At 41.2% G+C, this 22,076-nt stretch overlaps 1 protein-coding gene across 3 annotated transcripts in view; it reads right to left on the reverse strand.

Annotated features, from left to right (window-relative positions):
- The window catches only part of LOC107387256 (serine-rich coiled-coil domain-containing protein 2), a 96,881-nt gene that overhangs the window by 16,508 nt on the left and 58,297 nt on the right, over window positions 1-22,076 (reverse strand). For 2 of the 3 annotated variants that reach the window (XM_054749457.2, XM_054749454.2), the window contains exons 8-12: window positions 16,209-16,287; window positions 15,330-15,419; window positions 15,080-15,227; window positions 738-818; window positions 571-657 (exon numbers count right to left, since the gene is read on the reverse strand). In XM_054749457.2, coding sequence (XP_054605432.2) covers window positions 571-657; window positions 738-818; window positions 15,080-15,227; window positions 15,330-15,419; window positions 16,209-16,287 — 485 coding nt within the window. The remainder of the gene's footprint in view (window positions 1-570; window positions 658-737; window positions 819-15,079; window positions 15,228-15,329; window positions 15,420-16,208; window positions 16,288-22,076) is intronic. The other variant, XM_054749455.2, reaches the window with a different exon arrangement.

The following is a 22,076-nucleotide window of genomic DNA, read 5'->3' on the forward strand; positions in this document are numbered from 1 at the left end:
TCGAAGGGAGAAAAACTGATAATCCCTGCAGCCAGCTGGGAATGAATTATGTTTCAGTATAGCCTTCCTTCCAAAATGATTAAAACACTAGACTCTTTCGGGATTTTCTCACTGAAAAATTCTCATTATATTTTTACATAATGCACCTTTAAAGCCATAAAAACACATAGTTGCACTTCTGGAAAGATGCTAGGATTAAATAAGCCTTTAGGTCACTTGCATTGACGTAATCTACAAAGATATGAAATCGCACTGCTGCAATAGTCTTTTATTTTGAAAATTACCAGAGGGTTTATACTGAAACCATGTGCGATTTCCTGTCTAGCTCTATGCTAACTGCGGAAATTGTCACGTCCCAGAAGCGGCTTGCGGCAAAAATAGAGCTCGAGCCTATATTTAGTAGGGCAGTGCGCTGCTTCTGGGACACATCTGAAAATTTCCATGTCACAGCTGCTTTGAAACACCCCCATAGACTATAATGGATTCTATTTGAAGCTGTGACGTTGCTGCCGCTCTGATGCGTCCAGTGTGAAGTAGCGGTTAGATCCACTTTAGCAGTGAGACACAGACCAGCTGCATGGTGAGCTGGGCGATGGTTCGATCTCGACTCCTTAGCTCCTCTCTGAGCTTCTCCACCTCCTGCAGGAGGGCCTGCACCTACGGACACGTAGACAGATGAGCAGCAGAATTATGGGAAGCACATCATTTAACCACAGGAAGACGGAGGAGCTGCTGACCTGTGAATCTGCCTTGTGGGCCGAGACGGTCTCTGGACTCAGAGCGTCTGTGGTCAGAGTGTCCTCGTCAGCGTCCTCCTCCTGTGTAACACGACACACAAACACACAGAATCTAAAGCATTTAAGCAAGTCACTTCAATATTTTTAGTGTTTAAATTCCTGTCCTCTATATGAATGTGTTTTTGACAAATAGGAGCAGAATATGACTAGAACATTTAACTTAATTTACATTTTTATCAGCTAAAAGTATTGATCTAACTACTCTGGATTTACACGGTTCATTTTAAAACATCAGCTTGTAAATCTGTAATCCAGGGGTCACCAACCTTTGTTGGCCCGTGAGCTAGTTTTACAAAATAAAAGTGCAGAAGAGTTACTGCCATTCGATGTATTACATTGATACTTTCCTTGTGTGCATATGCTTATATTAAAAAAATGCTGTGCTTACTATATTAACATACATTGTATTCACTAGTTGACTTCTCTGTATTTCAATGCATCAATATTATAAAAATGAAATGCGATATTAATGATTCTGAAAATCAATCTAAACAAAACATTGTGTTTATTAACTAATCAGATACTTTTAGATAATGAAATACAAAACTACTTCATGTGAACGATTTTTTATGTAGAATGGATCAGTAACATAACATTTTGAGCACACAGGAGCAGCCAACCTGTTCCTGTTCAGTCTCTGACCCCATGCCCTGACCTAAGCAGCAATGTCCATTTTTTAAAGTGTTGATCTATTCTGCCATTAATGAACAAAAACTTCTAAAAACTATAGAAGGTCATTCAAAGAACATTTAATGTTATTTAAATACCCTTAAATACAAAACATTTCAAGTAATTGTTATGTTATGATTGTTTTTCCAAACATGCAACACAACCTTTTCTCATAAAATATATAAAGTTGAAGATATTTTAAATAAAATACAAGTTAAATGTGATTAAAAACAAATTTCTAAATAGTTTGAACTCAAGTAAAAATGTAGAAACAACATTTCTTCCTGCTTTCCTGATTATTTTTTGAGTTTTTGCTCATGAAAGTTAAGTTTTACTTAAAATGATGCTTTGCTGCAATTTTTATTGACAATATTAAAATGAGGTTGGAGGTGTATCTTTTTTCTCTGCCTCTGGATGCGTGATCCTGATGGCTGTGCAACACAGAACAGAGAGAGAGAGAGAGATTCAAAAATTGTGTTTTATTACTAAATGGGACAATCAGCTGAAACTGTTGAGGGAAATTAGCTGAAACTGAGGCCTAGTCCACAAGTAGCCGGGGTTTTTTAAAAACGAATATCCGCCCCTCCAAAAACTTGCATCCACACCACCGCGTTTTAAAAACAAACTCTGTCCACAATGTACCCGGATAAATACGTTGTTAAGGACATGCCAGACCTGTAGGCGGCAGTACTTCCCCCGTTCTTAACCTCGTCCTTCGTCTGTGGTCTTCCGCAAGGAGCAGTAATTCCGCTTGCAAAAACAAACAAGCAGAAAGCGCTTGGACAATTGATGGATCGGGTAGTGACAGAGCGCAGCTCCGAAGGCTTCCATGATGCCGGCTAATGTAAACACAGGTCGCACACGTGATGTCAGCATTTTTTGTCGCGGAAAGTGACGTTGCGGACCTTAAAACTCCGGTTTTGTCTGTCCACACGCAGACACCCAAAACGGAGAAAACGCAGATCTTCACTTTGGCCGGAGTTTTTAAAAAGATCCGTTTTCGTGTGGATGACAGGCCAAAACGTAGAAAAATATCTACGTTTTGGCAGATCCCCGGCTACGTGAGGACAGGGCCTGAATCACAGCAGATGTCCAGAGGTTGAAGCCTGTGTTCATCATGAGTTCATAAACGAACAGTTTTTAATTTGCATTAATGAGGTATTACTGCAGATAGGACTCACTCTGAATATTTTACTAAGGATGTTTTTCTGAAACCAGGTCTGTATAACCGACATTGCCCCATCTTCTTTAGTCTTCAGCCACCTGCAGATGCAGCCACTGAGATCAGAAATGGGGATCCGTGCTGCAACCTGAGCAATTAAGCTGCATACGTCACAAAGGAAGGCTCCATTCCAGATAAGTGCAGTTTGTTCGAGTCAAAGGGAACTTATGCTTTGAAGATCCTGCAGAAAATGAACTTTGTATGGACTATTGACATAAGAGACTATTGCTGTGCACTTTGTGGTTCCTGTACTTTCCACTCAATTAGAAAATGAGTTTGTAAATAGATGACACTCTATATTTACTCTGCACTCTTTTGCCCTTTGTCAATGCGGTGTTAAATGTTTATTGTGAGTATGAGCATCTAAAAGAGTAACTCCACTACGTTAAGTCACACGAATTGACATACACAATGTTGGACTCAAATGAAGAAACCGGTAAAAAAGAGCCACAAAGGGTGAGATCCAGCACCCGTGAGAAGTGTCTAACTGAAACGGGTAAAGAAATGAAGGAACAGATGGCAAAGAAACATAACAGTGCATTCCATAAAACATATGATGGTTGAAAGAAGGCAGCTAAAGATATTAGGACAAACTTATAAGGCTTCTGCTCTCCTGAAGAGCTAAATAGCGCCACCCACAACATCCGTGATAAGCAAGCTGCTGTACAACAACATTATGATCCTCTCCTCCATAATCAAACTATGACATCAGAGATCGTTAAGAGGATGGATGCCTGTGTAGTGCTTACAGCTGACATTTGTGAAGTGATCGCCAAACGACAGGAACCTAATGATGAGCCTTTCAATAATCACCTTGAAAAGGAAAGAGTAGGTATGATGTTAAATAAAAAAAAGACTGATTCTGTGTTTGGCGATTCAAAAACCGAAACTTCACATTCAGACGGTTCAGCTATACACTCAATGACAGATTCTTCAGGCAGTCGGATGTGGAAGCAGAAGCCGAACTCGCAGTTAAAGCGGAGCAAGCAAAGGCCACAAAAGAAATACTGGTGCAGCAAAGTAAAATCAATCAAATGGAAACTGAATGGAAGATAAAGGAAGTCGAATCAAAGGCAAAGTTGGAGGATGAAAAAATTAAACTTCAAAGATTAAAGGCTGACAGAGAAGTGAAGGTAGCAGCAGCACGGGTAAGAGCTCTCAGTGCTCAAAATGACACTGAAAGCCAGACCCTAGCCTCTGAACGTTCTAAACACTCCCATGATAGTACAACACAACACCATCACTTCCTAAATCCACAGGCACCAAGATCTGTGCCCCAAGCTGCTGTCCTAGAATGAGAAGATTTTGACTTAGCTCAGGCTCTTGCAGCTCCCTTGCCTTAAACAGACTCTCTGTACCTGAGCCCACTGTTTTTAGCGGTGACCCTCTAAGATCATGATTATCATAAGATCATGTGGACTGGAAGACATCCTTCATTGTACTTATTGGTGATAAACCTTTACCTGTGTGTGAAAAAATGTTACATCTGAAGAGGTATCTTGCAGATGAAGCACTTCGAGCAGTAGAAGGGTATTTTTATGTAACAGTGAGCAGGCATATGTGGGCATTTGAAGTGTCTTACAGGAAAGGTATGGCAGCCCGTTTATCATCCAAAGTGCTTTTTGGGCTAAGCTTACAAAGTGGCCTAGAACAGCTGCAAATGATCCTATAGCACTGAGTTTGCAGATTTCCTACAAAGCTGCGCAGAAGCTATCCATCAGGTTAAGGGTTTGGATATTCCTAATGATTGTGAGGAAAATCACAAGCTTTTAAGAAAATTACCTGAATGGATAGTACAAAGATAGAGTCGTGTTGTGGTGGAGGAATTGGATAAAAGCCAAGAATATCCTGACTTCATCAGATTTACAGGGTTTTTACAAAAGGAAGCTAAAGTTGTCTGCAATCCTGTTGCTTCACCTTTTCTAATGAATGAAAAAACCTCAGAAGAGAGAGCCTTCATTAAAAGAGCTAAAACATTTAGTACCAACACCCAACCAAAGTCTACTTTGCAACGCACCGAGTCTCCTTCAGTATCCTCCTTTGGACCTAAGCCACCTTGTTTGTTCTGTGAAGATGATTATCATGTTGTAGCTCTGTGTCCAAAGTTTGAAGCAGAGTCTGATAGTGACAAGAAATCGTTCATTTATGAAAATCATCTTTGCTTTGGATGTCTGAGAAAAGGTCACTCATCCAAAGAATGCCGAGGACGTCATTCCTGCAGAAAGTGTGGACGACGTCACCCAACCTGTCTGCACATAGAAAGAGTAACTGAACCTAAACTGATAAAAACTGAGGATATTGAAACCCCAGCTGAGGCACATAACATCATGACCCATATTTTGACAAGAAAAACCTCTTCTACGTCTAGCATAGTACCCGTTTTTGTGTCCGTTTTATCTGAGCCTTAGAAAGAAATACCTACGTATGCTCTGCTTGACAACCAAAGTGACTCATCATTTATTTTAGAGGATTTGGTTTCAGAACTGGGAGTTAATGCTCAACCAGTGAAGTTAAAACTTAGCACGATGACCTCGGTTAACACAGTTGTCGCTAGTAAACTTGTTGACAACTTACAAGTGCATGGGTTTGACTCTAAAACTCATATTCAAATCAAACAAACTTATTCTCGTGACTTTATCCCAGTTGACAAGTCTCACATCCCTACTCATGAAACCGCACTTCAGTGGTCCCACCTTGAAAAATTAGCAAACAAGTTGCAGCCATTACATGACTGTGAAGTTGGTTTACTGATCGGTTATGACTGTCCATCAGCACTAGCCCCCTTAGAAGTCGTCACAGGAAAAGTAAATGAACCCTTTGCTCAAAGAACCATATTAGGATGGAGTATTATCGGGTCCTGTAATCTCCACCTTGAAAAGGAAGATAGCCATAGTTATGTGCACAGAATAAAGGTCAAAGAAATGCCTACGCCAGTAGTTGCAGATGTACTAAGGTCCTGGAGTCGGATTTTAATGAGAGACACTATGAGGATAAGTATGTATCTCAGGATGATGTGCTTTTTATACAAATTCTGAGTGATGCAATAAAGCAAAGAGCAGATGGGCACCATGAGATGCCCCTTCCCTTTAAAACCAATAATCCACCAGCTCTTCCTAACAATAAAAGACTGGCTGAAATTCGACTGTAAGAACTAAAGAAAAGGCTAATGTCTGATACCCAGTACCATGAACGTTACAGTGCCTTTATGAACGACATTATCAGAAATGTTGATGCAGAATTAGTCCCTTCTCGGTCCAATAGTGAAACCGTGTGGTACATCCCACATCATGGGGTGTACCACCCAAAAAAACCTGCTAAGAGTCGTTTTTGATTGTTCTGCCAAGTTTCTAGGTGTCTCACTGAACGACACTCTTCTCACAGGACCAGACTTGATCAACTCATTGGTGGGTGTACTCCTTCGTTTCAGGAGAGAAAATGTAGCGATAGTCTGTGACATTGAAAGAATGTTCCACCAGTTTATTGTTTGTCCAGACATGCGCAACTATTTGAGATTTCTGTGGTGGCAGGATGGATAATTGTATACAGAGACCAGAGAATACAGAATGGCTGTCCATTTATTTGGCGCCGGTTCCTCTCCTGGATGCGCCAACTTTGGCCTCAAATACCTGGCACAACAACACAGAACAGACTACCCCAAAGCCTCTGATTTCGCTGAACGGAACATTTATGTAGACGACGGTCAAACCAGTGTTTCATCAGTCAAAGAAGCACAAGAACTCATAACCAAAATCCAAGCACTTTGTAGACCAGCAGGGTTGCGTCTTCATAAGTTCAGCTCTAACCAAAGTGAGGCACTCTCCCATCTTGCTCCATCGGAAAGAGCTGACACCAATGAATCACTCGATTTTAATACTGGTGAAACTTCTCAAAGTCATGCGCTTGGTATTCAGTGGTCAATGAAGAATGACACCTTCTGTTTCAATATAAGCACCAAGAAACAACCTCCTACTCGTCGGAATGCACTGTCTGTCATCTCTTCTTTGTATGATCCTCTAGGGTTTGTGGCTCCTTTCACCTTAAGAGGAAAAGTATCCTAAAGGAGTTGTGCCGCCGTGGTGTCAAGTGGGATGAACTCCTTCCAGAAAACTTGCGCTCACGGTGGGAGGCCTGGAAAGATGATTTGGAAAACTTCAAATGTGATACAGTTCCTAGATCTTACCACCTACCGGACCTAACAGATGTTGTGAGGGTGGAACTGCATCACTTTTGCGATGCTAGTGATGTAGGACATGGGGTGTGTTCTTATGTTAGATACCTCAGTAATGAGTGCATTGTAGCCTTGTTATGGCTAAAGCAAGAGTTGCACCTACTAAGGTTACAAGCATCCCACGACTAGAGCTTTCTGTTGCTGTCACCTCAGCTAGAATAAGCAGTATGTTAAAAGCAGAGCTTGGGATACACATTGATATAGAGTTCTTTTGGATTGACTCTCAAGAAGTCCTGGCCTATATTAACAATGAAGCCAAAGGTTCCATGTCTTTATTGCTAATCGTGTGCAATTTATAAGTCAAACCACAGATCCCAAGCAGTGGCACTACATCGACACAACTCAGAATCCCGCAGATTATGCCTCCAGAGGCCTCAGTGCATCAGGTATCATGTCAACTTCTTGGCTGTTGGGTCCGAAGTTTTTGTGGGATAACGACATTCCCCATATACCCAGTCCTTCGACTGCACTGTTGGTTGGAGATCCCAAAATAAAATGAGTCCAAGTCCTCACGACTTTGACAAATAAGCAAGGTGATATCCTTAGCCATTTGTCAAGGTTTTCAAGCTGGTCAACACTCCTCAAAGTGGTCATAAGAATAAAAAGACTGAGACCCAGTAAGATTCAAAATGACAATTTTGTAACAGTAGATGAACGCAGAGTGGCTGCCAACCAAATAATAAATCTCCTTCAGCAAACTGCCTTTCCCAAAGAGATGGAAATGTTGAGGGTGGGACACAGCCTTCCACGTACAAGTCCCCTCTTCAGAATAGACCCAGTTTTTGATCAGGGACTTCTCCGCGTTGGGGAAGACTGAAGGAGTCAACACTCTGTCAGGAGCTTAAACACCCTATCATTCTCCCAAGACACCATCACGTTACAAGACTGATCATTGAACATTTCCATGCAGATCTGTCACCAAGGTAGAGGCCAAACACTCACAGAAATCCGATCAAATGGATTCTGGGTAATTGGAGGGAGTAAGGAAGTTGCTAAGCTAATTAGCAAATGCGTACAATGTCAGAAACTAAGGCGACCAGTGGAAGAACAGCGCATGTCTGAACTTCCTAAAGAAAGAGTAGAGATCTCAGATCCTTTCATGTATTGTGGAATGGACTGTTTTGGACCATTTGTCACTAAACAAGGCTGTGGAGAACATCAAAAGATATGGACTCCTTTTCACATCTCTCCTCTCAGGCGGTCCACATTTAGATGCTTGAGGATCTTTCAACGGACTCTTTCATTAATGCTTTGAGATGTCTTATAAGCATAAGGGGCACAGTTTGTAAATTGTACAGTGACCAGGGTACAAACTTCATTGGGGCCAGAAATTAGTTGAAGAAATCTCTTAAGCAATGTAACCCAGATGCTGTAGAAACATTCCTAGCCGACAACCAATGTGAGTTCATATTTAATGCCCCTTCTGCTAGTCATGCTGGTGGTGCATGGGAAAGACAGATTCTAACCATCCATGGTGTCCTCAATGCCACTATGTCTCAGTGGCATGGTCGGATTGATGACACATCTTTAAGGACTCTATTCTATGAAGCTATGTTCATCGTTAACAGTCGACCACTGAGCATGGCTGGAATCAATGATCCTACATTCCCTGGACCTCTAACCACAAACCATCTAGTTTTGATGAAATCGAAGTTTGCACTGCCTTCACCAGGACAGTTTGTAAAAGAAGACTTGTATGAGAGAGAAAAATGGTGCAGAGTTCAGTATCTTACTGAACAGTTTTGGAGCAGATGGAAGAGAGAGTACCTTATGGATATTTCCACAAGACAAAAATGGCTTATGCCACGTCGAAATCTTAAAGTGGATGATATAGTCATCATCAAAGAGGACGTGCTACCCAGGAATCAGTGGCAACTGGCTCGAGTTGTGGAAGCACCAGAAGACGGTGATGGTTTGGTCCGCAGGATCAGGCTTCAGGTTGGTGAATGAGGCTTCGAGATGCAAAATACAACACGCAAACCTCACATAGTTGAGCGGCCTATTCAGAAGCTTGTGATTTTATTGGAAAACCGTTAATGGACCATTGTGTAGCGGTGTGACCCTGTCAAAATTTTAAAAAATAAAGTTTATTCTGGTACAGAGCCTAAAACATAATAACTTAGTTCATAATGTTTAATGTTTAAAAAAAAAGCTGTTGTGTGTACCCTAACCTGTTTACGGTCATTTGTCTATCACTCAATCTTTGTATTTCCAGTCGTTGTATTAGAACTCACGAGCCAATCAGAGCCCTGTTCCTTTGGTAAGGGGCGGGACTAAGAATGGCAGTTAGTGTGGGAGTAGCAAGCTAAACTTGAAGAGTAAGACGGACGTTATAGAGAGTTAACGGAGGTGGCAAGAAGTAGGATACAAAGCTGTAACTCATTATCACGAGCCGAGACCCAGGCCCAGATCATTTGATATTGTTCTCGTAAGGTTAATACCCGAAACAAGGGTTACAATTGCAATCATCACTTTCACATCAATTATAGTGGGTGGTTGATAAAGTACTTGCGCTCTCTCTCTCTCTCTTTGTGTGTACTGTTTTATCCTATGATGGGAAATCATGTTCAGATAATTGTGTGATACATGATTTGGTGGGAGTGTAGCTGTCAGTTGTTGTTTGTTTTATTTCAAATACTTTAAAGAATTTCCAGCCGGGGGCACTGTTGTCTAATCAGTAGCTGACTGATCCCATGTGAAATCAGATGTTGCCAGTTAGTTCATATGAAATGCAGCTGTGTTGGTAAAGAAAAACTTTCTGCAAGGAAATACGCCTTGGCTGAGCTAGGAGATGGAACTTTGACTCAAACAAACCGTCAGAATGGAGGTACATGTTTAAGAAATGTTTGGACATTAATATTGAGTTTATTCTGACTGTGCACTGATGTAGGTTGGCTGGTTTATGTGCCCAGCCTGGAGATTCTGTATTGCGTGACACAGCATTCCAATTGGATCGGATACTTGCAGCCCCTGGGAAAGCAGAGCGAGGTACATGATTTACTGCTCCTGTGATTAAGATGTGTGATTTTTTATTTTTTTGGTTGCTGTAACCATTGTTGTTCGTTCAACTATTTGTACAGTTTTCATGGTCTGATGGTTGACCTCATCACCAGAAGAAACTTCAGATGAAAAGAAAAAACTCTGCACCAGTCGAGGCTCTCTTATCGCTTTTTTCCTTCCAGTCCAATCCTGAGACTGCTACAATGAGGTATTACTGCAGATAGGACTCACTCTGAATATTTTACTAAGGATGTTTTTCTGAAACCAGGTCTGTATAACCGACATCGCCCAGTCTTCTTTAGAAGTGCGTCTTCAGCCACCTGCAGCTGCAGCCACTGAGATCAGAAATGGGGAACCGTGCTGCAACCTGAGCAATTAAGCTGCATACTTCCACTAGAACACTTTTGTTAGAATATTTGTGCAATAATCAAATTTTATTTTACTTCCACAAAATGCTAATTTTGGATTAGATATTACAGAAAATGGGGAAAGCTTGCCATCAAATTTAAAAGCCGCCAATTGTTTATTACAGGTCAGGCAGGAAGGCTCGCTGGTTGCTTCCAGGTGAGCAACTTTAAAGTGCGTCGTGAGCTACTGGTAGCTCGCGAGTGAGGCGTTGGAGGTCCCTGGTTTAATCCATCCAAACTGAATTTGAATCTCTGATCTACTGATCGGGCGCTCTATTTGTATTTCTAAATCTGAACTTTTGAGTTCCAAGTTGTAAAAAACGTCTATTGACTCTGAATCCAGTTTTGTATCACCACCATTAGTGAACGTGTTGCTGCAGTATGCTGGTGAAGGTTCTCAGTCATCCAGGTCACGGCAATCCAAAGTGTTCAAATGAAGGCAACTGGACTTCTTTGGTTTCTTGAAGATGTTTCACGTCTCATCCGAGGAGCTTTGTCAATTGTGTTTGCAGAAAAATACGTTGCTAACAGCTAAGAGAAGCTAGCCTGGATCCTGGGGACAACAATTAGAAAACCCTGCAGGGTTTCTGACTTGTAATTGGTGCATAATCACAATGAAACTTGACATAATTTCCCCAATCCAATTGTAAAGCAAAAGTAACTAAATGTCGACCTGAATGTTGTGTAGTTTCTGCCACATTATGTATGCTTGATTCAAAAACCCCTCTAGTTTAACCCAAAACCACTACGTGTCCTCCTCAACACGTCTGAAGATCTGGGTTACCCAAAGGATTTTACCATAAGAGAAAACCCTTAACCCTAACTCTTTCTCTGAACTTATTGAGATGAACAAAAATGTTTTGTACTCCACTGTGCAGCCAGAGATGAACAAAAGTTAATTTCTGTTTCTGATACATACAGAAAATATGTTCTAAATAGGGCTGCAACAAACGATTATTTGGATAATCGATTAATCGGATGGGGTCTCGACACGATTAATCGATTAATCGGATTACATGGGGAAATTTTTAAAAACTGCTAGGGAAACGTTATTTCTCTCCTTCCTTCACTTTATTTAACACAACATTATTAGAAAACAGTTCAATAGCAGAAAAACAACATGCCATCACCTAAATTGTCTTATAAGGTGTATAGACAGAGACCCTAAGCTACATCTATCTGTGACCTAAAATGCTTGGTCCAAGTTAAACAGCTTAAGGGCAATTCTCATCTGTTTTGTTTGATCTCATCTGTTGACATTTATTTTAAATGTAATTAAACATAGGCTGTGAATTAATCAAAATTGATCACTATTTCCAAAAATGACTGAAAAAATACCAAATAAAACAAAAGTAAATGAATGCCATTCTCCTTGCGATGATGCCCTGGGCAACTGCCATAAAGTCACATCAAGAAATGCTGCTGATCATTCCAATGATCCCAAATAGACTCACATTAGGCCACATGAAAGCAACTGAACCCAAAAATATATTAACCAGTATATAACTGCACTCTCACACAACACGCCTGCAGCAACAGTTAGGACTCCTCCCTCCCTTTTAAAAGCGTTTTTGCTTCCGAGGACATTGTGGTTGTAAAACCACATGCTAGTAGTCTGGCCCCGGTGTGATCAACCAGTTTCTGCGGGAATGTGACGGCGGAACCAGGGCCAGATTAACACTTTGTTGTACCCTGGGCAACAATATTCAAGGGCTCCATCATCACGACCCGAGGATCACCATAATGTGGTCTAGGGTTGTCACGGTAACCGGTATAGCGGTAAAACCCGGTAAAAAAGTTGACAATAAAAATAACCGTCCAGTTTTTAAAAAACTATATTATCTCGGTGGGTTTACCGTGGCCGCGGTTTCAGCGCGGTGACCCTTACCAGCCACCGTCGCTTCAGCTGAAGTTCCCGCGGCGTGCACACGCACTTTTTAGTTTGCAACGGCACCAAAACTTTGAAGCTGAAATAATGGCCGAAGGAGGAGACGGCAGCGCCCAGGACATCCATCAGCCCTCAAAGAAGACTAAATCGGAAGCATGGGCATATTTGGGATTTCTGAAAAATGCTGAGGGACAGTTAATAGAAGACGGCTATCCCGTTTGCAGAACGTGCAGGAAACAAGTGTCTGCAGAAGGTAACACTTCGAATCTAATGGCACATCTGTGTGACGATCACCCACGTCTCTACAGCCAGTGCAAGGTAAGTTAACATTAGCATTTTAGCTTAAATGCATGACGCGAGGACTTTTGGCTGAGGGAGAATGCAACGAGTCACTATATACTGCAGCCGCAGCGTCCTCTGCCAGCATTTAAACCGTGTCACGGACACCCTGTTGCTGGATGAAGCATCTTATTTGTTGATGATGAAGAGAAATATACAATTAGTTCCTTGTCATTGATTTGTTTACTTATTCAATGCCATTTATACTTGAACATTTGGATTTGATTACATAGTGTAGTAGTTATTTTAGTAAGTTGTTTAAAGTGGCTATTTATTTTAAATACATATTTTTTAAGGTTGACTTGTACAGTGCTCAAGTCAAGTGTGGACTGGAGTTTTAGATTTTCATTTTGATAATGAAGAAAACAAGTATATGAGAAAACAAGTGGTGTTTCTTTGATTTGTTTACATATTGTTTATGTTTTGAATGTTTGGATTTGTATCATTTAAACCTGCACTGACTACTGTAACATGTTCCAGAAAAAGAAGCTATTTGTTCCTTTACTTGTGAAAAGTTGCACTTTTGCTAAGGCTTTGTGTTATTTTAGGTTTAATAAACACTGTTAAACCTTTTCAGAACTATTTCAGTTTGTGTAGAACAGGACTATCAATGCTTTCTGAACATATGCAACACCGTTTAAAAAATACCGCGATAATACCGAAAACCGTGATAATTTTGGTCACAATAACCGTGAGGTTAAATTTTCATACCGTGACAACCCTAATGTGGTCACATACAGAATATTTTACTGTAATATGCAGTGAATATACTCAATACTTGAATGCCTGACAACACATAACCCGCCCAGAGTAACCTTTGACCCACCTCGTGTGGACTGACCAATGAGGAGAGGGTCTTAACTTGAGGCCCTCTCTTCATTGGTCAGTCTGCATGAGACTGACTCTCAACTGACATTCGAAGTCATAGGCAGCGAAGCGTCTCTGTGCAGCGCAAAAGCCCGGGTGGACAGTTTGTTTAATGTAGGGTGATCATATTTCCATTTCCAAACAAGAGGACAGGGGATCTGTGCCTATGATGTCACACTATGGCAACACCACACAAACCATGTTGGGACCCATTTTTTGTAAGAACTAAATTAATATCAGATTCTGCCAATTAAAGGGCTCTAAAACAATTCATATGTAAATATTTTGCATATTTAATGCAAAATCTCATTTTTATGCTTTAGTGCTGCAACAAGGTTTTATTAATAATAAATTATTATACCTTTTGTTTTACTACAGCATCGGTAAGCTTCCTGTGCACAGATTATTAAGGATGCTTGTTTCAGCTGTGAGATTAGACGATAGGATCAATGATAAAATAAGTTGTCACACACTCCATGGAAACTTTCAGATAATCCACAAATAGTGGCTTTCAAATGGTTTTGTTACTTTTTGCAAGTTTAGAAAAGAAGCTGATGAGACAGCATGTCTGATAATTTAGTTTTTCATCTGATATATTAGAACATGTCAGTAATGTCTGAGGGGCTTTTATAAACACCATATAACTAACACTCCTGGAGAGGGCATGAATTACACAGAGGCTTCTGGGGAGCCCAGTTATGGGGGGGGGGGGGGGGGGGGGGGGGGGGGGATATGGGGGGGGAGACATTTTGCCTTGGCCCCCAAAATGTCTTGAAACGGCCCTGGGTGTGTGACTGAGTTTTGAAGGTGATCTGAATTGTATCAGATGTATAACTATGACATGTGTATAACTTATTGTTTTTTACTGGTAAAAACGTGTAGTGGAGATAAATCTACCTACATTTTACTTTGTTTTCTTGTTTTTATTTAACTATTTTCCTGTCCTGTCTGTCTCTCATCTTCCTGCATCTCCTCATAATTCTCCAGAAAATCTGTTGCCTGGATTCTTACTTTTTCACCTCATCAGTTACTTTTGAGCAGATCAAAGAGATCTCCTGACCGCAAAGCGGAGAGCGCGTTTTCGATGCTGCGTGAGGTGAAATCACCACAGCACAGGTGATGAGCTCCGCAGCAGAGCGTTTCAGGCACAAATAAGACAGAAAATAGAGAACATGTGCAGACAAGAACGATCGTGTGCTAATTATAGTTTTTTGGTTGCGCCACTTTGAGAATGGACCGTGCGCTGGAAGCAGCTGCCTGGATCGCTGTGCAACAATGCGGAACCGGTTCGCAGCAGCGCAAGTCTGCAGGCTCTCCCTCGCGCTGATCTGCCTGTACCGGCTCTCCCTCGCGCTGATCTGCGGCTCTCCCTCGCGCTGATCTGACTTGCTCTGGTCTGCGCGCAACGGTGGGCGGGAAGGGGGGGGGGGGGGTGCGCTTTTGGAAGAGTTGTGCGACACAACGAATCGATGACGCAATTCGTTGCCAACGCTTTTAGTAATCGATTTTCATCGAATTCATCGATTCGTTGTTGCAGCCCTAGTTCTAAAACAATCTTAGATTGATTCTCACCAAGCTTACATAAAAACTGAACATCTCTGGCAGATTCTTGTGCATGACCAACTCAATCTTATTAAATTCAGACACAACTTCTCATCTCACCTGCAACAATAACCTCTGCAGGAACTCCAGCTGTGATCGGACTGAAGAGCAGTCTTCAGCCAGTTCCTCCACATCCAGGCCCAGACCGAGAGCTCCAGAAGGAAAACAACCTGACCTGCAGGCAGCAGGGAGGTCAGCTTCTGCTGCACTAAATCATTATTAAAACATGCCAACAAGACAACAAGCTGAAAATTTAAACACAGTCTGACTTCATAATGAAGAGGAATTTAATACAGAAATGAAGAAACACCTTTTAAGGCTGGCGTGAAGGATGAAGTCCACGCTTTTATCTTCCGTTGTGTTTTCTGGATCCGGAGTGAGTTTGTAGCACTGGAAATCACTGCAGACAGACGGTTCAACATGCAAGGGTTTAAAGGAGAACACACAAATAATGATTCCCGACACGAGCTCAGCCTTGTTAACAAGCTTCCAGCTCCAGCTTCGGGTGCCAACAACCACTCCTTAACTCACTGTGAAGGTTAGAGAAGCTTTTACATATTTGATAATGTTTATTTATGCATTTCTAAAGGTATTCTGGAAGTTTAGGTCAGCCTTGAAACCAACACTGCTGCAGACCAGTCCATCTGCTGGAAACCACAGCAGCTCCAACACAGAGGGACTCAAGTGAAAAAACACAGAGCTGTGTTTGTGTTTTAATTTTTATTCTATGGATTAGCTGTGGTTTAAATCTTTCTAAGAGCAGAGTTTAAGTCTTCACCTCCCACTGACGAATCTTTAGTTTCAAATCGATTGGAAACTGGTCTGATGGATTTCACTGACCCTGTGACCGCCAACCCCACAGTTATGATGCAGCTCGTTGGACTTTCATACAAATACATTTATGAGCATTTGATAAAAATAAATTTAACTGGTTTCACCCTTTAGATGAACCATGCTGACCTCCACCCTCAGTAGGAGAAAACTCAATCCTTCTTCATGCACTGTTTAAATATCATTAGTTCGTCATAAACCAAGATCTGACAACTAGTCTGAAGAAATGTATGTTTATGTGGAAACTTATATTCTTCTACAACTTTACAATTTCAAATAAATACCAACAACCAGGATCTGCATCAGATATATCAGGATAACCCAGGTCCTGGAGCAAGAAAACAAACCTCCTCCTCACCTTTCATTGTCATTATCCTGTGTTTCCCAGCAGAGCTGTCTCTTCCTCCACTGAGCCATGTGGGGCAGCCCATCTCCATCTGCAAGGTTCAGACCAGCAGCACGGTCAAACAGGTCCAAACCAGTGGGAAAGGTTTGTTTTGGTGAAGATTAAAACAATGCAATTCATTTGAAAGACCTGAAAAGGGCTGTGTGTATGCAAATAATGAATAAATATCCATCGGACATATAAAACACAAATATCCATGAATAATTTCAGGTATTTTCTTCACTTGCCATTCTGTAGCTGTCCCGCCCTTTACTCTGCAGCTTCTGGCTACTGTTTAAGTTAGGTCACCTCACTGGTTTAAGTAAACTTGAAAACTTGTGCTGATCTGTTTCAAACATATCACACTTACAATAAACTTCACACACATTCACATTTCAAATTTAAATAAAAAGTTCCTGATCAAGGGGTTTAGTGAATCACTGGTCCTGAACTGTTCACGATTTATAATGTTGAAGTAACAGAAAAATGAGCATTGGGAAGAAATTAAAGAACTTTGAAACAGAGAAGCAACACTGACCTAATGCTAATTTGTTGTAATATACAAAATAATTCACTGAATTGTTCTTGATGTGATCCAATAATTAATGCACAAGCAGCAGATATTCTGATATTTAATGAAACCAGCTCCTCCGCTTCCATTTCAAAAACGCTTTCAACACCAACAGGAATAAATACTAGAGATGCACCTATTCTGGTTTGGAGCTATAATAGTTTCTGTGTGATCCACACCTTTGATCTGCCGATCCAGGTTTTGGTTTATTCTGATTTTTGTCAAATAAAATAAACACAATCTGTTTTTTAATAGCTGAAAATCAAGAATGTGGCGTAAACACCTTCTACATACAAATTATTGTTGCTAGCATGAATTAGCACACGGTGGTGGTGCATTCATGCATAAAAAATTATGATTGTGGTGTTTCATAGATTAGATTTGGTCAGTCTTGCTGAATATTGGCGGATTCCCATCCCTGACTGATTGTTTTGTAACTATCCGATAAAACTTTTATACATCATAGTCTGTAATCAGATTTTTCAGGGGTGTCCATAAACGCACCACTGCTAAGGAAAGGTAAAAACCAAAACAAAAAATAATCATTTGTCCTCATGAGGTTACGTACTTCTGCTAAGAGCTACTTCATTCTGCTTATAGAGAATCTTACTTCCAGAATCAGAATTTCCAAGTTCATCAGCAATTTAAAAAATACATAAATTTTGTTAATTTATCCATCCATCCATCCATTGTCTGAACCCGCTTGTCCACGTAGAGTCGGGGGGGGGGGGGGGGGGGGGGGGGGCTGGTGCCTATCTCCAGCGGTCAATGGGCAATCAGGCAGGATATACCCTGGACAGAGAGCCAGTCCATCACAGGGCAACACTGAGACACACAATTATGTGCACGCACACACACACACACACACACACACACCTAAGGACAATTTAGACAGACCAATTAACCTAACCCCGGGTTTCCACGGGAGCCGTCAGCAGCACGTTACTGCAGCAGCACGTCTAGCTGCTGCTTGGCCCTTCCCACGAGACGCGACACAGCAGAGGTATGGCAAGCCAAAACCGTCACAATACGCCACTTTCCCAACCCGTCTAGTTAAGAAATGGCGAAAAAAACGCCGTTTGATGTGCCAAGACGTCGTAAAATACGGCGAAAACTCTGCCAGAACGCCGTAATTTACGCCGTTCTGAACGGTCCCGTAGAACGCCCGTAAAATACGCCGTTTTTTTCCGGACATTGAACGCCGTTTTTTACGTCACCCTAATCCCAGACGCGTTCTCTGTGTGGGTGGCGTAAAATACGGCGTTTGGTACGGACATTGAACGCCGCTTTTTTCGCCGTTCTGTGACATAAAACGCCGCTTTTAACGCCACTTTGTGACAGTTTTAACGCGTTTAAAATTCAACTTTACTCTCATTTATGCAGAGCCCTCCCCATGGGTTTCTCATCCACTTAATTTAAACTCCAGTGACCCAATGAAAGACGAGGAGGTTGAGGCAGCACTAATTCATCCCAGATTCGCCGGGCTGTCGGGCTGTGCGGATTGCTGTTTTCTAATACAACTCGGCTCTGTTTCAACTAATTTCACTGTATTGAAAAAGCCTTGAAATGTAGTAATATTATCAACAATGTGTCAACATTATTATTTTTTCTGTCCACCTGTAAAAGGCAGAAACGCTGTTTCAGTCAGACCTGATGATTACTTAAAAGTGTGGCTGCCGTATCGGTCTGTCCTCGTGGCTCGTGAGTCCAGCTGAAACATCAGTGCTCTTTCTGTCCAAAACTCCATTCTTCTTAAGTTAATCCACTTTCAGTATTTACTATTGTGACAGTGTGTGTGTGTGTGTGTGTGTGTGTGTGTGTATGTGTGCTGTCGCAACGTCCCGATTGATCATGCGCCCTGGCTACTTGGTCAAGGGAATGTTCCTTTGGCTGACTGGTTAGAGCGTATGACTCTCACCCGGGAGTCTGGGGATCTAATCCCGCCCGAGCCCTCGTTTATCCACCTGGCCACACTATTGTTTTTTTTTTTTTTTCGTTTTTTTTAACGACTGTTATACTTGTCTTACAGGAGCTTCTGAAGATGTTCTGTCTTGCTTCTCCATCATCACTCTCCAGCTCCTCAGACCAGCCACTCCAGAACCTTCCCAGATCCAGGATCAGAGCACTTTAATTAAAGTTTGAAACATGTCTGCTTGTTGTTCTCCTATAGAAGCCTTAAACTAGAATTTGCTAATGAGCTTTCTTGGCTAAAATATGCTCTTAAATGTTTTTATTTACATAATCAAGAAACACGTTTTTCATTGCTGCTTCACCAAGACATGACTGAAAATGTCCTCATGATCCTGAAACGCTGGTTAAAACAAATTACTTTTAACCTCTTATAAAACAAACGTGCCTGTTGATGATTATGCCACTATACTGAAGCACCTGCATACTTGCTACCGATTTGCTAACTTTCTGTAATATTTGATATTTAAGTTAAAAACATGAAATGCTGTAACACAAATTCCAAATGTTCTAGTTGAGCACTTGTTTCTACTCAACTAATCATTATTTCTGTGATTAGTCAGCTTTTTCCTTTTCAATAAACACATGGAAAAATTACAATTATCTTACTGAAAAATGGTTTAACAGTGTTGCACATGTATAATAATCTGCACTGGTTTTCACAGTTACGGCATTCTTCAAACTATAATAATAAAATAAAGTGAAAAGATATTTACAATTGATTACTTCAAGTTCCTACTATTTACATTTTATGCATCGATACTGTAAATGGCTGTTTACTAAGGCATACAAAGTCAGTGCCTGTACACAGGTAGTTTGCTTGTAAATCTACATATTTCTGTTCTATATGATCCTGTATTCTTCATTAATGCTACTTACAAATCCACGAGTCTGTAGAATTGCCTTGTTTATTTGAGCAGGTATTGAACAATCCTTTTAGTTATTAACAAGTTGAGTGTGTGCTTAAGAGGAGTTTAAAAGTGTTAGCCTTAGAAAGTAGATGAGCCTCTCCCACAAACCACATTTTTTTAAATTTAGGACTTTACGGAGTGTGCTGAAAGACAAAATGAGGCTGATCATCTCCATTTTTACAGGAGGCAACCCCCTGCTTACTAGGCAAGAACCCGTATGAGAACATTCCACTGACTTTGTATGCCTTAGTAAACAGCCATTTACAGTATCGATGCATAAAATGTAAATAGTAGGAAGTAATCAATTGTAAATATCGTTTCACTTTATTTTATTATTATAGTTTGAAGAATGCCGTAACTGTGAAAACCAGTGCAGATTATTATACATGTGCAACACTGTTAAACCATTTTTCAGTAAGATAATTGTAATTTTTCCATGTGTTTATTGAAAAGGAAAAAGCTGACTAATCACAGAAATAATGATTAGTTGAGTAGAAACAAGTGCTCAACTAGAACATTTGGAATTTGTGTTACAGCATTTCATGTTTTTAACTTAAATATCAAATATTACAGAAAGTTAGCAAATCGGTAGCAAGTATGCAGGTGCTTCAGTATAGTGGCATAATCATCAACAGGCACGTTTGTTTTATAAGAGGTTAAAAGTAATTTGTTTTAACCAGCGTTTCAGGATCATGAGGACATTTTCAGTCATGTCTTGGTGAAGCAGCAATGAAAAACGTGTTTCTTGATTATGTAAATAAAAACATTTAAGAGCATATTTTAGCCAAGAAAGCTCATTAGCAAATTCTAGTTTAAGGCTTCTATAGGAGAACAACAAGCAGACATGTTTCAAACTTTAATTAAAGTGCTCTGATCCTGGATCTGGGAAGGTTCTGGAGTGGCTGGTCTGAGGAGCTGGAGAGTGATGATGGAGAAGCAAGACAGAACATCTTCAGAAGCTCCTGTAAGACAAGTATAACAGTCGTTAAAAAAAAACAAACAAAAAAAAACAATAGTGTGGCCAGGTGGATAAACGAGGGCTCGGGCGGGATTAGATCCCCAGACTCCCGGGTGAGAGTCATACGCTCTAACCAGTCAGCCAAAGGAACACTTCCTTGACCAAGTAGCCAGGGCGCATGATCAATCGGGATGTTGCGACAGCACACACACACACACACACACACACACACACACACACACACACACACACACACACACACACACACACACACACACACACACACACACACACTGTCACAATAGTAAATACTGAAAGTGGATGAACTTAAGAAGAATGGAGTTTTGGACAGAAAGAGCACTGATGTTTCAGCTGGACTCACGAGCCACGAGGACAGACCGATACGGCAGCCACACTTTTAAGTAATCATCAGGTCTGACTGAAACAGCGTTTCTGCCTTTTACAGGTGGACAGAAAAAATAATAATGTTGACACATTGTTGATAATATTACTACATTTCAAGGCTTTTTCAATACAGTGAAATTAGTTGAAACAGAGCCGAGTTGTATTAGAAAACAGCAGTCCGCACAGCCCGACAGCCCGGCGAATCTGGGATGAATTAGTGCTGCCTCAACCTCCTCGTCTTTCATTGGGTCACTGGAGTTTAAATTAAGTGGATGAGAAACCCATGGGGAGGGCTCTGCATAAATGAGAGTAAAGTTGAATTTTAAACGCGTTAAAACTGTCACAAAGTGGCGTTAAAAGCGGCGTTTTATGTCACAGAACGGCGAAAAAAGCGGCGTTCAATGTCCGTACCAAACGCCGTATTTTACGCCACCCACACAGAGAACGCGTCTGGGATTAGGGTGACGTAAAAAACGGCGTTCAATGTCCGGAAAAAACGGCGTATTTTACGGGCGTTCTACGGGACCGTTCAGAACGGCGTAAATTACGGCGTTCTGGCAGAGTTTTCGCCGTATTTTACGACGTCTTGGCACATCAAACGGCGTTTTTTTCGCCATTTCTTAACTAGACGGGTTGGGAAAGTGGCGTATTGTGGCGGTTTTGGCTTGCCATACAGAGGAGCAGCTGTCATCGACAGGGCACGAAGTCACACGAGTGACTTCGTCAGTAAACACAACAACAAGCAGGAGAAAACTACAACATGGCTCCAAAATGTTTGTGTTTTTATATTCTGTCCGTTTTATAATCACCAATACGGACCTGAAAAACAAAGGAGACCGCTAGCTAGGTGATAACTTCTCACGGGGCCGCACAGTTAGTAACCTTTTTTAAAGTAAAGCGACCGGAAGGCAGTACGTTCTTTATTCTGAAAATCTCGGGAGCTTCTCTCCATTTCCGCGTCCGATTTCCTGTCTTTCCTTCCCCAAAAATGTCGAACTTGACCCGTTTCAGAGGCGTCGCGCGTAGAA

Source organism: Nothobranchius furzeri, chromosome 16, assembly GCF_043380555.1.
Source record: "Nothobranchius furzeri strain GRZ-AD chromosome 16, NfurGRZ-RIMD1, whole genome shotgun sequence".
Lineage (NCBI taxonomy): Eukaryota > Metazoa > Chordata > Actinopteri > Cyprinodontiformes > Nothobranchiidae > Nothobranchius > Nothobranchius furzeri.